At 51.8% G+C, this 14261-nt stretch overlaps 5 protein-coding genes across 5 annotated transcripts; 4 read left to right on the top strand and 1 right to left on the bottom strand.

Annotated features, from left to right (window-relative positions):
• Positions 1 to 177: 177 nt before the first annotated feature.
• treA (alpha,alpha-trehalase treA) lies at positions 178 to 3440 on the top strand (the record flags this gene model as incomplete). The annotated part of the gene is made up of 3 exons (XM_073760310.1): positions 178 to 189; positions 244 to 1977; positions 2022 to 3440. 3 exons carry the CDS (start codon positions 178 to 180, stop codon positions 3438 to 3440), a joined length of 3165 nt encoding a protein of 1054 aa, XP_073613568.1.
• A 1252-nt stretch (positions 3441 to 4692) lies between these two features.
• On the top strand, positions 4693 to 7011 carry cat1 (catalase catB; the record flags this gene model as incomplete). The annotated part of the gene is made up of 4 exons (XM_073762572.1): positions 4693 to 4977; positions 5027 to 5668; positions 5719 to 5883; positions 5932 to 7011. The coding sequence occupies 4 exons, from the start codon at positions 4693 to 4695 to the stop codon at positions 7009 to 7011; spliced, it is 2172 nt and encodes a 723-aa protein (XP_073613567.1).
• Positions 7012 to 8120: 1109 nt separating this feature from the next.
• Positions 8121 to 8660, top strand: BDV17DRAFT_293311 (nuclear transport factor 2 family protein; the record flags this gene model as incomplete). The annotated part of the gene is made up of 1 exon (XM_073762571.1): positions 8121 to 8660. The coding sequence occupies one exon, from the start codon at positions 8121 to 8123 to the stop codon at positions 8658 to 8660; it is 540 nt and encodes a 179-aa protein (XP_073613566.1).
• Positions 8661 to 10324: 1664 nt separating this feature from the next.
• BDV17DRAFT_293310 (luciferase-like domain-containing protein) lies at positions 10325 to 10814 on the top strand (the record flags this gene model as incomplete). Its single annotated transcript, XM_073762570.1, has 2 exons — positions 10325 to 10525; positions 10578 to 10814. 2 exons carry the CDS (start codon positions 10325 to 10327, stop codon positions 10812 to 10814), a joined length of 438 nt encoding a protein of 145 aa, XP_073613565.1.
• Positions 10815 to 12542: 1728 nt separating this feature from the next.
• On the bottom strand, positions 12543 to 13649 carry BDV17DRAFT_268966 (Metallo-dependent phosphatase-like protein). The gene has a single exon (XM_073758522.1). The coding sequence runs from the start codon at positions 13550 to 13552 to the stop codon at positions 12761 to 12763; it is 792 nt and encodes a 263-aa protein (XP_073613564.1). The 5' UTR covers positions 13553 to 13649; the 3' UTR covers positions 12543 to 12760.
• Between the last annotated feature and the right edge of the window lie 612 nt (positions 13650 to 14261).

Raw genomic sequence — 14261 nt, 5'->3', positions numbered from 1 at the left:
CATCCGTCAGCGCCGTAAGATCTTCTTCTTGCTTGCTGATCTTGGATGCGGTCATGGCGATGCGATGGAACCTGCCGGTTCTTGGTTACCATGCGAAAAATATTTATCATTTACAAATCCTCTGTCTGGAAGTAATCTGGTATAATTCCTTCCCCGGCTTCCGGAAATTGTCGCATCATGCGCCGCAAGGTAGGCACCGCTACTAACAGGTCAGGCATGGCTGCTAAAATATATCTTTGCTAGTCGATATCCACATGGTTATCTCTATTGCTCCAAATTCCTAGCGGGAGCAGCTTGCCGAGTCAATTCAATGCACGCGTCTCGAATACCTTGAAGCATCATGATGGCGAGCATAGGTTCCAGCATTCCAACAATACCTACCAGACCATGTTCTCCGGCGTAACGTGGGATGAAGATCAATGGATACTGACTACTAATTCCCTCGATCAAGGCCATTATCAATCGCGCGGCTCAGTCGCAAACGGTTATATTGGGATTAGTGTGTCTAGCGTTGGTCCATTCTTCGAACTTGACCTGCCAGTCGCGGATGATGTGATCAACGGCTGGCCACTGTATTCTCGACGGCAGTCTTTCGCCACAATTTCTGGATTCTATGACCTTCAGGCGGAAACGAACGGCTCCAACTTTCCGTGGATGAATCAGTATGGAGGTGAAAGTGTCATCAGCGGTGTGCCCCATTGGAGTGGCCTTATTCTCGACCTTGGGGACGAGGACTACCTAGACTCTACGGTTGACAACCAAGTCCTCAGTGGCTTCCAGTCCAGCTACGACTTCAAAGCGGGTGTTTTGTCGTGGTCGTATACCTGGACTCCAGCTGGCGACAAGGGCTCGTACGCAATCACTTATCGCCTGTTCGCAAACAAGCTCAACGTGAATCATGCTGTTGTGGATATGGAAATAACACCTTCACAGGACGCCGAGGCGACAATCGTGAATGTTCTGGATGGATACTCGGCGGTGCGCACGGATTTTGTGGATTCCGGGGAAGACAGTGGCGCAATATTCTCGGCTGTGCGGCCATGGGGCATCCCGGATGTTTCTGCTTATTTTTATGCAAACATCACCGGCTCCAAGCACGTTGATTTGTCTTCACGCAGGCTTGTAACTGGCAAGTCCTATGTGAGCACGAACGAGTCGTCTATTGCGCAGGCGTTAGATGTCAAATTTTCCTCCAACGAGAAAGTTCGAATCACCAAGTTCGTTGGTGCTGCGTCTACGGACGCATTCTCGGATCCACAGGCGACAGCGAAACAAGCGGTATCTGAGGCACTAGTCTCTGGGTATCGCAGTTCATTACAATCTCATGTCGAGGAATGGGCAAAGATCCTGCACGATGACTCGGTCGATCGCTTCGTCAACCCGGTGACAGGTAGGCTCCCAGATGATGACAACATCATCAACTCAGCAATCATCGCTGTCGCCAATACATATTATCTGCTTCAGAATACAGTTGGGCAAAACGCCATCCGCCTAGCGAAGAACGCAGCTCTAAATGTGAACAGCCTTTCAGTCGGGGGCTTGGTGTCTGATTCATATGCAGGCATGATCTTTTGGGACGCCGATGTTTGGATGCAGCCTGGACTAGTCGCTTCTCATCCAGAGGCGGCCCAGGCCGTGACAAATTTCCGAACGAACATGTACCCACAAGCACAGAAAAATATTGAGACTACCTACACGGGCTCGAAGAACGCAACCTATATAGAACCGTCGGCTGCGATTTACCCATGGACAAGCGGTCGTTTTGGCAACTGTACGGGAACCGGCGCCTGCTGGGACTACCAGTACCATCTCAATGGCGACATTGGACTGTCTTTGATATACCAATGGGTGACTAGCGGTGACACCGATACCTTCCGAGACAAACATTTCCCAATCTATGATTCCATCGCGACGTTGTATGGCAACATTGTGGAGCGCAATGGAAGTTATTGGACGTTGACAAATATGACGGATCCTGTAAGAACACCCTTGGCGCTTCTGTTCTGTTCTAATCGTCGCAGGACGAGTATGCGAACCACATTGATGCCGGAGGTTTTACCATGTCGATGATCTCAGAGACCCTCCAGTACGCTAATATGTTCCGCGAGCGATTTGGCGTCGAGCAGAACGAGACTTGGGCCGATATATCGGACAACGTCCTGACGCTCAGGGAGAATGGAGTGACGCTAGAGTACACCACAATGAACGGGACGGCAGCAGTCAAGCAGGCCGATATTGTCCTCATCACATACCCCCTTGTCTACGACAACTACACAACTGACACCGCACTGACTGATCTGGACTATTATGCCAACCGACAGTCTGCCGACGGGCCTGCGATGACCTGGGCCATTTTCTCCATTGTGGCGGGCGCTGTTTCACCTTCCGGATGTTCAGCCTATACTTACCATCAATACTCGTATGCCCCATATGCACGGGCACCGTTCTTCCAACTCTCCGAGCAGATGCTAGACAATGCGAGCATCAATGGTGGCACGCATCCTGCCTACCCGTTCTTGACTGGCCATGGTGGTGCGAATCAGGTCGTTCTCTTCGGATACCTTGGCCTCCGGCTGCTTCCTGACGATGCAATCCACATTGAGCCGAACCTCCCACCGCAGCTTCCGTACGTAAAGTATCGAACCTTCTACTGGCGTGGATGGCCCATCTCCGCCCAATCCAACTACACGCACACCGTGTTACAGCGGGCGCAAACTGCACCGCTGGAGACAGCTGATCGCCGCTTTGCCAATGCCTCCATCCCTGTCTATGTCGGTCTCGCTGATAACGCGACGTTGCACCGCCTTCCCGTCCAAGGGCCCCTTAGCGTTCCCAACCGACAGATTGGCACGGTCAACACGATCGAGGACAATTTGATCCAGTGCAGTCCAGTGTTTTCAACCGACGACTTTGAGCAAGGCCAATTCCCAATCTCTGTAGTAGACGGCGCGACGTCGACACGCTGGCAGCCGACCTCGTCCAATGCAAGCTCGGTGACGATCAACGTGGGCGTGACGATGGACCGGTCGCTCACAGTGGCATCTGGATTCCACTTTGAATGGGCTCAGGCACCGCCAGTTAATGCGACAGTGATTTTCCACGACAGCCCCCTGCAGGACCCTGTGTCTGCGGCGGCCTCCCCTGGACCGAATGCGCGGATTGTGGCGAGCCTCAGACAAATCGAGTTATCGGAACCGTACGACCCAGAAGCGGCGGATCTGAACGAGATCAAGATTCCGATTGGAAATACAACGACGATTCGCCTGGACGAGCACGTGCGGGTTGGGCGATATGCGACGTTAGTAATCTCAGGGAACCAGGCCCTGGCGCAGAGCGAGGGCGCGCCGGGAGATGTGGGCGCGACCGTTGCCGAATGGGCCATCCTCGGGCCTAATTCGGGCAGAGCGCAGCGGCGCATCAAGCCAGTGCCGATTCTCTGAGTATACAAGTGTATGCTATTCTGTTCTCGAAATATATAGGGATATAGGATATCTTCATACTCTACGTAGTCTAGCTACTGTACGGAGTACATAGAATGTCATTGTGCTGTGGCGTATAAGAGTGGGCGAATGCTAATCATCCTGCGATCGACACGGGCCAACGATTCGCACCACTTTCTCAGCAGGCTCCATCGCTCGAATCAGTAAACGGGCTGCTTGCTAATAATTCCAGGACAGCTTCCCCAGTGCATCTGTATCGCCCAGATTAATCCGCGCGTCACAGGCCCTCCAAGCTCGCAGTGTCCCAGCGTGCCGGTCGCACGCAGATTGAGTCCCCAGTCGATCGTTTTGAATTCCGACTGCTCACATTAGCATTAATCCCCCGCTCCTCGCAGACAGCGCGGCCTCCTGCCGATCTGTCCTGTCATTTCGCTTGAGTCGTGGAAGTCTGATGAGGTCAGCGACGGGGGCTGGACTCAGTCTCGCTCACTACCGGACTCCAATGTGGCCGAGGCCCTAATTCCTGGCCATCGCGACTGCTAGCAATTAGCAACAGCTGTTGCTCTCCACAGTCGCGGCTGGTCAGCAAATCACCAAGATCAGCTTGCTTGCCCGCTCGATATCGTCACACAATCACGCCCGTCACACCAATAGTCTTTTGACCAAGCCCTTGCACCGCAGCACCCATTGCGTCTCCTGATTCCGCGCCAAGGTGAGGCCCAACGGCGGTGGAGAGCGAGAGAGCCCATCAAGAGGGCTCATTACCAAGCACTGCGGCCGAGACTCGCGCTCTTCTACACTGCATTCTTATCCCTTTCGAAGGCTCGGCCACTCATCAGCCCATAATTACCGATGGCCAAGAGGATCGCCTGCTCGGCGCCCGTCTGCTTAAACCGTACGCAGACATCGCCCCGAGCATTTCACTCTTTAGCCCTGTGACGTCTGCGGGTGCAATCGTGGAGATTGATGGAGAAGGGCGTTTCAATTCGTGCGCGCCTTCCAGACCTTGCTGCTGATTTAAGCTGCCCGCCGTGCTTGCTTGTTGTGGGCCTATTCTTAGTTATACTGGAGGTAGTTACTGGGTGGACTGTTCCTGCAGCCCGAGCCTGGGCGATCGCCTCGTCGTGTATAAATAGGTCTCGACGATCTCCTGCAGTCGCGAGCTTGACTTTGGGAATGCAAGCTCTCCTCGGGAATTCCTCTCCCTGACATTCTTACCTTGTATTTTTCTTTATCTTTACCCCCCCACAGCATGCGCGCTGCCACTCTTGGCCTTGTCGGCCTCATCGGCGTCGCTAATGCCGCCTGTCCGTACATGACTGGCGAGCTCGAGCGCCGCGATGTCAACCCCGATGCGACGGAGGCTACCGAGGCGTTTCTCTCGGGTTACTACTACGACGACTCGGACGTCTACTTGACTTCCGACGTGGGCGGGCCCATTGAGGACCAGAACAGTCTCAAGGCTGGTGAGCGGGGTTCGACGCTGCTTGAAGATTTTATCTTCCGCCAGAAGATCCAACGATTCGATCATGAGCGGGTGAGTTTGTGTCTCTTCTCTGCAAACAGGACAGTTGTTGACTACCCAGGTCCCCGAACGCGCCGTCCACGCCCGTGGAGCAGGAGCGCATGGAGTCTTCACTTCGTACGCCGACTGGTCCAACATCACCGGCGCCTCCTTCCTGTCCAGCAAGGGCAAGGAAACCCCCGTCTTTGTGCGTTTCTCGACCGTCGCTGGCAGTCGCGGCAGTTCCGATCTTGCCCGTGACGTCCACGGTTTTGCGCTCCGTTTCTACACCGACGAGGGCAACTTCGACATTGTCGGCAACAACATCCCCGTCTTCTTTATCCAGGACGCCATTCGTTTCCCCGATCTGATCCACGCTGTCAAGCCCAAGGGTGACAATGAGATCCCTCAAGCCGCCACTGCCCACGATGCCGCCTGGGACTTCTTCAGCCAGCAGCCTAGCAGCTTGCACACCCTGCTCTGGGCCATGGCTGGTCACGGTATCCCGCGCTCGTTCCGCCACGTCGATGGTTTCGGTGTGCACACCTACCGTCTTGTTACTGACAATGGTTCTACCAAGCTGGTCAAGTTCCACTGGAAGACTCTCCAGGGTAAGGCCAGTGTCGTCTGGGAAGAAGCTCAGCAGATTTCGGGCAAGAACCCGGACTTTTTGCGCCAGGACCTGTTCGAGTCCATTGACGCCGGCCGTTTCCCCGAGTGGGAGGTACGTGCTTTAACCATTTTACGGTATTCAATGACTTACTTTTGGTATAGCTCTCTGTTCAAATCATGGAAGAGGAGGATCAGACTCGCTTTGGCTTCGACCTCCTCGACCCCACCAAGATTGTCCCTGAGGAGCTGGTTCCTTTGACCCCCATTGGAAAGTTCACTCTCAACCGCAACCCTCGCAACTATTTTGCCGAGACTGAGCAGGTCATGGTATGCCATTTTCCCTCTTTCTTTGAGGCCCTTCTGACTTTTTTTTAGTTCCAACCCGGTCACATCGTCCGTGGTGTCGACTTCACCGAGGACCCCCTCCTCCAAGGCCGTCTCTTCTCCTACCTCGACACCCAGCTCAACCGCAACGGTGGCCCTAACTTTGAGCAACTACCCATCAACCAGCCTCGCGTTCCTGTGCACAACAACAACCGTGACGGTGCCGGCCAGATGTTCATCCCGCTCAACCCTAACGCCTACAGTCCCAACACCCTCAATGGCGCCTTTCCCAAGCAGGCCAACCAGACCGTCGGACAGGGCTTCTTTACTGCTCCTGACCGCAAGGCCAGCGGTAACCTCGTCCGCGCTCTGAGTTCTACCTTTGACGACGTCTGGTCTCAGCCCCGTCTCTTCTGGAACTCCCTCGTCCCCGCTGAGAAGCAGTTCGTTGTCAACGCCATGCGCTTCGAGAACGCCAACGTCAAGAGTGATGTCGTCAAGAAAAACGTCATCATCCAGCTCAACCGTATCTCAAACGACCTTGCCACTCGTGTGGCCAGCGCCATCGGTGTTGATGCTCCTGAGCCCGACAACACCTACTACCACGACAACACCACCGTCAACATTGGTGCTTTCGGCCACAGACTTCAGAGACTCGCTGGACTGAAGATCGGTGTCCTTGGTTCTGTCAACTCCCAGGAATCCTTCAGCGCCGCTACTGCTCTCTCTGCCGAGCTCTCCGATGATGGAGTCGACGTCATCGTCGTCGCCGAGCGATTCGCCGAGGGCGTCAACCAGACCTACTCTGCCTCCGACGCCACTCAGTTCGACGCCGTCATCGTCGCCGCCGGCGCGGAAGACCTCTTTGGCGCCAAGTCTGCCACAACCGGTACCTCTACCCTCTACCCTGCCGGCCGTCCCCTCGAGATCCTCCTCGACGCCTTCCGCTTCGGCAAGCCCGTCGCTGCGATCGGAACTGGCTCTACTGCCCTCGAGAACGCCGGCATCGCCCAGGACGGTGAGGGTGTCTACACCGCCATGAGCGTCAACACTGCCCTTGTCGACGACATCACCGAGGGTCTCACGGTGTTCCGCTTCCTGGAGCGCTTTGCTCTGGACTCTGATGAGTAGATGACCTGTGTATAACCTAGTAATAGTCCCGCTATCTCTAGATAATTTATTGATATTCCCGCTACTCTGCTTCTGGTAAAGCCTTGTTCCTGTTTTTAGGTCGGTTGGTCTGAAATGTGGCTTGTCTGCCATAGTAACACAAAAAAAAAACAAAACCCCATACTGTAGCGATATGGCAGACTCGATCAGCATGGAGAACAGTTAAAGCCCAGAAAACCCTACGATGCTGAACAAGACTTGACAGCTTCGTATGCCGGCGTCGGTGGTGTAACTGTAAAACCTTTCCATTTGCCCACGCCACACGACCGAGGTTAGGGCTCGTCGCTATAGGTAGGTCCTTTACCCTCGCCTCAGATCTGACGGACTTGAAAGAGGTGGTTATACCCAAAGTGCTATAGCACTGAATCGACTTTTGGCGTTTATAACCCAGATTTATAGTTACAATTCTTTGGTTCGCGTGTACGTTATGTATATTTTCTGCCCATTCTCGCACTCTCAGTCTCCAACAACAACAGTCGATTTCGTCCAGAATACTCCTAGACCAAGTTATAGACGCCTAAGTATTGCCTGATATGTTTTGTGTTAGACCTCACCGCACTTCAAGCCTTGACACTCTCGAGGGAGGGGGTGATTGGAATGCACTGTAGCATTTAGTAGCCTTCTGACCTTTCTCTCCCCTGCGTGCGTTTTGTGTATCTCACCACGCAAATTCGACCTGACGCGCTGTTAGCTCTATCCAGCTCCGCACGCGCGTATAAGATAACCGCGCAAGACATCTTAGACTCGTGGCCCCCTTGGCCCCCTATTGATAACCTACTACCGTCTGGAATTTATTCTGAAAAGTATACACTGGGCAGGCAACAGTACCGTGTCGGATGTAAAGTCGAGGCAGCCCTAAGTCCGAGGATGGAGATAACCGGCGTTAACTCGACCCACCGAGAGCTGATATATACTTACCTGTATTATTAGGTACTTAAGAGAAGATAATATACTTAGGCACAAGCACCCTACCAATCCAAGCTTCTCATCGCGTCCGCTTGGTATGCTCCCAGCCATACCCTACCCTACCCATCGATATACGCGAGCACAACATCATTATCAACATCAACATGTCCACCTCTACCACCACTGTCCCTGTACTTCCACACACCCTCACCCCACCGCTGGACCCCCGGTCCTCCATAACAGACACGCTGTACCGCGCCGTACTCGCCTTCGACACAAACGACAGCGCCCTGCTGCACTCTTCCCTAACGGAAGACGCAACTTTCGACCTAAACGGGCGCGTCTGCGAAGGTCTACCCGCCATCCACAGGGACTGCTTCGATAGAGTGGGGAGATTGAACACAATGCATTTTGTTACTAATGTTAGGGTTCATATTTACCCCTCGAAAGATGGTGATGCGGATGGTGATGGGGAGAAGGCGGCCTTGACTGCGTCGTCGCTGTCGCAGCATTTTCGGGAGGGGGAGGGACTGGGGAGTGGGAAGGAAGTTGGGACAGTTGAGGAGAGACTTATGGCTGGGAATTTTTATTATTGTGATTTGATCAAGGAGGGATCTGAAGAGGGTGGAGTGTGGAAGATTCAGAAATTTATTGTGAAGAGTACCTGGGCCGAGGGGGAGTGGGGGGTTATGAGTGGCAAGTGAATACAGAGCCTCAGGACATCCAAGTGTTGACAAGTAAGGTATAATCCCGATGGGGCTGGCAGGCCCAATGAGGCATTGTGGAAGGATTGGAAGGCCAGGAAGAACCGTGCTGATATAGAACCATATAAATTTCATCTTACTGGTGTGGTCGAGGAGGCCGTTGCGGTTGAGATTGGAAAAGGAACATTAGGAGTACATATTTACGTATAAATTGCACTATTATGTAAATAAGATAACAAAGTCTCTTGTGTCTGGTGTATAAATGTAAAATTTAATCGAGGGCTATATGATGTATGGGCTAATGCGCACCTAGCAGGTAGGGGGGTATGTGTCTACCTACGTACTTCCTTGAGTCTATAATGCAACCGAGAGTGGGAAAATTTACTATTGCTATTCTTGTTACCACAACACAAATGATGCTTTTAGTTATTCAAAAAGCCTATATCAACCTTGAGGTCAGTTTATCCTTTAGCTCCATTTAGTACTCTTCGAAGCAAGAGGCTGGCCCCTGATAGATCTGAATTTCTCGTCGCTAGCCAATGCGAGCCCATTACTCTGCGGGAAGATACCCGGTGCTTGCTCCACGACTATGTGTGCTCTGATCCGATCCAGATCACTGCTATCCCTCGGTTTATCATACAGGTATCGGTGCCCCTCGATTTGCTTGCCCTAGACGGTCGATGGGGTTAACGCGTGCTGAAACCCGGGAGGTATGAAACAAGATACAGCCCGCAGCCTTCAATGTTATTGCATTCGTATGCAGCAGCCAGCCTTACGTGTTGTGCTGATCATTGTCCGGGTGAACTTAGTATCCCAATGGAACGGCTGAACTGTCGGGATTAAGTATGGTGAAGTACAAGTAGTCTGTTGTTTGTGGTGCTATACCACGAACCACCTGTCTGAGCAACGGGATCCAGTCCCTAGTTATCTTACTCTTACTACGATGAATTTGGGGCCTGCGTAACAGGGAATCACGCCTGACTTTTTTTTCCCCTGTGATAGAGGCAGTCAGATGAATCAAAGGTACCACCCTAGAGGCAGTATCCTTAGTCAAGCCAACCTCTTATTGACGGCCTACCCGACTCCTGCCGGTCAATTGTGCAGCAAAGCAGTCTTGGAAATCCAGTGTCAAACTCTAGATGTCATTCTCGGGCGACGCGCAGTATGTATCCCATCGGGAAGTGAAAAGCGGATTGATCTCTGCGGAAGGTAAGAGAAGTGCCCTAAGTCAGATCTGCTGACCGGATACCTCGCGCGTTATTATCGTCTTTAATGGTTATATTTCCCTGGCCATGCTTCTTCCGCCAACCGTCCTATTGAGCCGGCCTGTACTAGTAGATGCTGCAAATAAAGCATGTGGACAAGCTAACTCCAAGGCTGAAAGATGATATGAAGCTTCCTGTCTCAGGTTGTTGTTATAGGAGGTCCTCTCAGTATCTCGCAGAGCGATAACCACTAATACTAGGCGTCTTTCTTGACCTGCAAGACAGAAAGTTGGCTAGTTACCAAACGACCAATACCTGGGAATTCGACTACAGCCTCAAACTCGTGCGCAAGGCAGAAGCAGCCGGGTTCGACATCGCATTCAGTCGCATACAATGGCTCCCCAAAGGCGGTTACGACGGCGAAGTTTCACTAGACGTCTTCATTGCCCGCTCAGCGTAATGGCCGCCACGACGAGCAAGATTCTCCCGATTTCAGCAATCTATGTTTTATACGACTCCCTCCACCCGCTTCACATCGCCAAATATGGTGCAACGCTAGGTCACATCTCGAAAGGCCGATGGGGGATCAACGTGGCGACAGGCCACCGCGCAATCGAGCACCAGATGTTCGGGTGGAAACGCGCTGAGCACGCATACGCGGTACTCAATGGTCGGGGAGCTCTTCGACGTCGTGGATAATCTCTGGCGTAAGACGGAGAACATCGCGTATGAAGGACGTGTGTCGCCCTGGAAGCTGGAGGATGTTTGGGTTACCCTGAAACCGCTGTACGGGCGGCCGGTTCTTGTTAATGCCACCGGATCTCCTGCTGGCGTGGACTTTGCTGTCAAGTACTCGGATCTGGTTTTCATTACCTCGCTTGGTGGAGCGGATATACATAGCGCCCTGAAGTCTCTGCCTGATTATATTGCTGGTCAAGGTTCTTGTTAACCCTGTTATCATCCCGAAGGACACACCAGAGGAAATTCAGGCGTATTTACAGAATGTTATCAATGGGATGGGGCCCGACGCAGAGGGAATATGTATGGGACCCGGCACGACGTGGAGCTGAAGAGCATTGGTCCAATCCACGACTCGTCCATGGAAGCGCTCTTGTCACAGTTTGAATCGAATTGTCAGATACACTTTTTCGATAATCAAACATGGAGGAAGGATCAGCTGCTACCAGACAGCTCTGCAGATGCCGCGTCACATCAGCCAATATCGATAATGTGGAACAGATCTGTGACGACATCAACTCGGTTCTTAACGCCACGCTAATCCGTAGAGCATCTACAGGGAGAACCAAGACCAGGCCCCTGTGCCAACGAATAGTAATTCTCCACAAGCTATCAGAAACCGCTCTAGGCAGGTTTCGACGGCGCTTTTCGGTGGGCTATTGGGATTGTAGGGCTCACGAAAAAAGGGCTAGCGACATCCATGAGCAGCTCCAGTTTATGTCCCCTTGTTGACTGTAAAAACCGCCCACCTGATTCAATACCTACCGGAAGCATCTTTGCTACGTCGATGGGAATGCTCGATACACTGTGGTTTACAAGCTATAGGTAGGTGGTTTGTAGGATATTACCAGCACAAAGATTGTGTATAAACCTCATTTTAGCAGACACACATGAGAACTAGGGCGTTGCTATCTGTGTAGTCAAATTATTTTAATGGCCTCCATCCATATTGTTTACTTCTTTCAAAAGACAAGAAAGGTCAAGAGTTCAACAAACATTGCTACAACTCAACTCCCAGTGCCACATCCGAATTCCAACGACCTGCACATCGCCTCCAGATCTTGCTTCTCGAAGATGCATCCGGCTCCGGAAAGAGGGACTACATACCGTTACTGGCGCTTGATGATTCATAACTATCACTCCGTCTGTTTTCCGCCTCAGTTGTACGGCTCAATCGTACAAACACGTAATCCTCCTCAGCCGCCTCAACATACCGGACGTGGAACTTGAGCGCCCACTTTCCTAGTTCAGACCCATTCATCATTGTTGCGGCCGCTATTTATGATGATCCCTGCAGGCCATAGACACTAGGCGAACCGTCGATTTGAGGCGCGGACTGAGCACCCCGAGTGTTCCTGGAGTTGAATGCCATACCGGCAGTGAGCGCTGCCGCTGCAACGACGCTGGAAAGTCCAAGAATCAAAAGAAGCGGGATATAGGTGATCCGGTACCGCTGTATCTGAGGCGTAGCGTCTACATTGGTATAATACTCTGGGGCTCGTGCCAAGACCTCACGAATGGCTACGCCTCAAAGGCTGAGAGTCTCGTCCGGGTAATATATAAGGGCAGTCTAATCCAGCCGGACGCGAACAACGAATGCACTTACTACTGCCCTACAATCGATCCATCATCGTCGCTGTTTGTGCCCTCAATCCCCTATATAAGACGACCAAGCCGAGTAGTGCTAACATCTAACCTCTACGTTTAGCCCTGCATCAACCAATCCTCACTAACACCCATCGTGTCCCTCCAGTCTTAATCCATCCAACCCTAACCTCATCCGCCCACTTACCAATCCATCTACCCGCCGGATCGTCAGGCGCCTTGATTGATGGATGGGTTCGGGGATGGGCTCGGGGTTGGGTGGGAGGACTGATTTGGGTGAATGCCTACCAGTCAGATTTGGAATTTGTATCTAGCAAGTTACGGAGCTGTGGGTGAGGAGAGCGTGGGATGATGGAGATTTATAAGGTAATCAGGACTTAGGGTTTGTGAATGGATGAACTGGTAATATTTTCTATTACAGGTCTGATAAGCTAGGTTTAGCTCACTTCAACATCGGTGCTAGACTTAACCACAAGATAAACATGGGGAAGAGCGAGACATTATTACCTACCTACTTATACAAACCCCATACAAGCATATAAACAAGAAAGGCTACCCAAACCAAAAAACCCTCCCAGCCTCAAACCCGTCCGCAAGAATAAACCTATACCCCCTCTGATTGGAAGCAATCAACCTCCCAGGAAGCTCAACAACGCAATTAAAATGCGTATGTCCAAACCCCCACCCCACAACGCGGTCACTCGTCCAACAAAGCTCCTTACTCAAGTCCGTCGCAAAGCCGGACGAAACCTCACTCCCGACATGTTTTGGATCGGAGCACCGGGCGTCTATCGTGGGACTGTGGTGCGTGAAGACAACGATCTTTCTACCCGGCTCTGTTGCAGATATCTTCGATACCTGGGTATTCAGCCAGGCTAGATCTGAGTCGTGGGCAGCGTTGTGGGTGTCGACTGTCCATTTGAGAATATCCTTAAAGTCAACTAGCCTTGATTCGACGGCGAGTTCTTGGGATGGGGTGATGTGGGAGAAGAGCGTGCAGCCGAGGATTGTTAGAGATGGGGAGAGGTCGTAGCGGGTTTGATCTAGGAAGATGAATTTGCCCAAGAATGATCGTTTATTCGTTCGGGTTTTGAAACTAAGGATCTTTGTCTTTGCGATTTTGAAGGAGAGGTGATATGGGTCATGGTTTCCTAGGAGGTAGACGACCAGCGAGTACCGTTCGAGTTGGGATTCTAGGAATGTGAAGAAGGCGTCGTTGGCGATGTGGCCAATATCCCCAAGGAGAGCAAGGTGAGGCGCGGTTTGAGGAAAATTGAAATCAGTATACGAAGGGTGAGTTTCGAGGTGCAAGTCCGAGAGGATTTGGAACGGTACTGGTCCCATGTCGATATTGGCTGGAGGGAAACCAGCCGATGGCCGAGGGGGAGGCTGGCTGATCAGCGCGGCAGTGATTAGGGCCAAGAGAGAGAGAGGCGCGAAGGCGATGACTCGAGAGAAAGAGAGAAGAAAGAGAAAGAGAGAAGAAAGAGAAAGAGAGCAGTTAAAGTCAAAGGTGGCACAGTGTGTATTTCTGCTGCCTTGCCCCGTTGGTTCCACAGATTTTTGGATATCGTGTTGGTTCTCTCGGATTGATTTAGTGGCGGATTAGGCTGGTTGGTGATAGATTATTAGAATATATGATATGAGAATAATAATAGTATTGAATATAATTGAAAGTAATCCCCAGCCTTCTGTTGCCTGTTGAGTCAGAGTCAAAAGATAGAAGAATCAACCAGTGAACTGGAGAGGAATGCCCAACTCATCCCATCCCATCCTGTAAGAGGTGCCTTCAGGGAAGAGATGATGATCCTTATTCGGAAGCGTGAGGCGCGACCGTATTTAGCTAGCTCCTATTGGGTGGCCGGTAGGCCGTCTATCTAGATATCTAGTGTCAGCTTGGAAATATGCCTGTTTAAGACCAACTAGGTAGTCATGACGCCTTTTTGGCTTAGCCGTAGTTTTTCCGATAATTTATTATCTTCTATGACCAGTTGGCTTCTATTACTTCCACCACATCCATATCCTGTCTTTTGAGCTAACCTCGGGAGTGAAT

This window comes from Aspergillus undulatus, assembly GCF_047715775.1.
Source record: "Aspergillus undulatus strain CBS 261.88 unplaced genomic scaffold BDV17scaffold_40, whole genome shotgun sequence".
Lineage (NCBI taxonomy): Eukaryota > Fungi > Ascomycota > Eurotiomycetes > Eurotiales > Aspergillaceae > Aspergillus > Aspergillus undulatus.
This window is presented reverse-complemented; position numbering and strand designations above follow the sequence as displayed.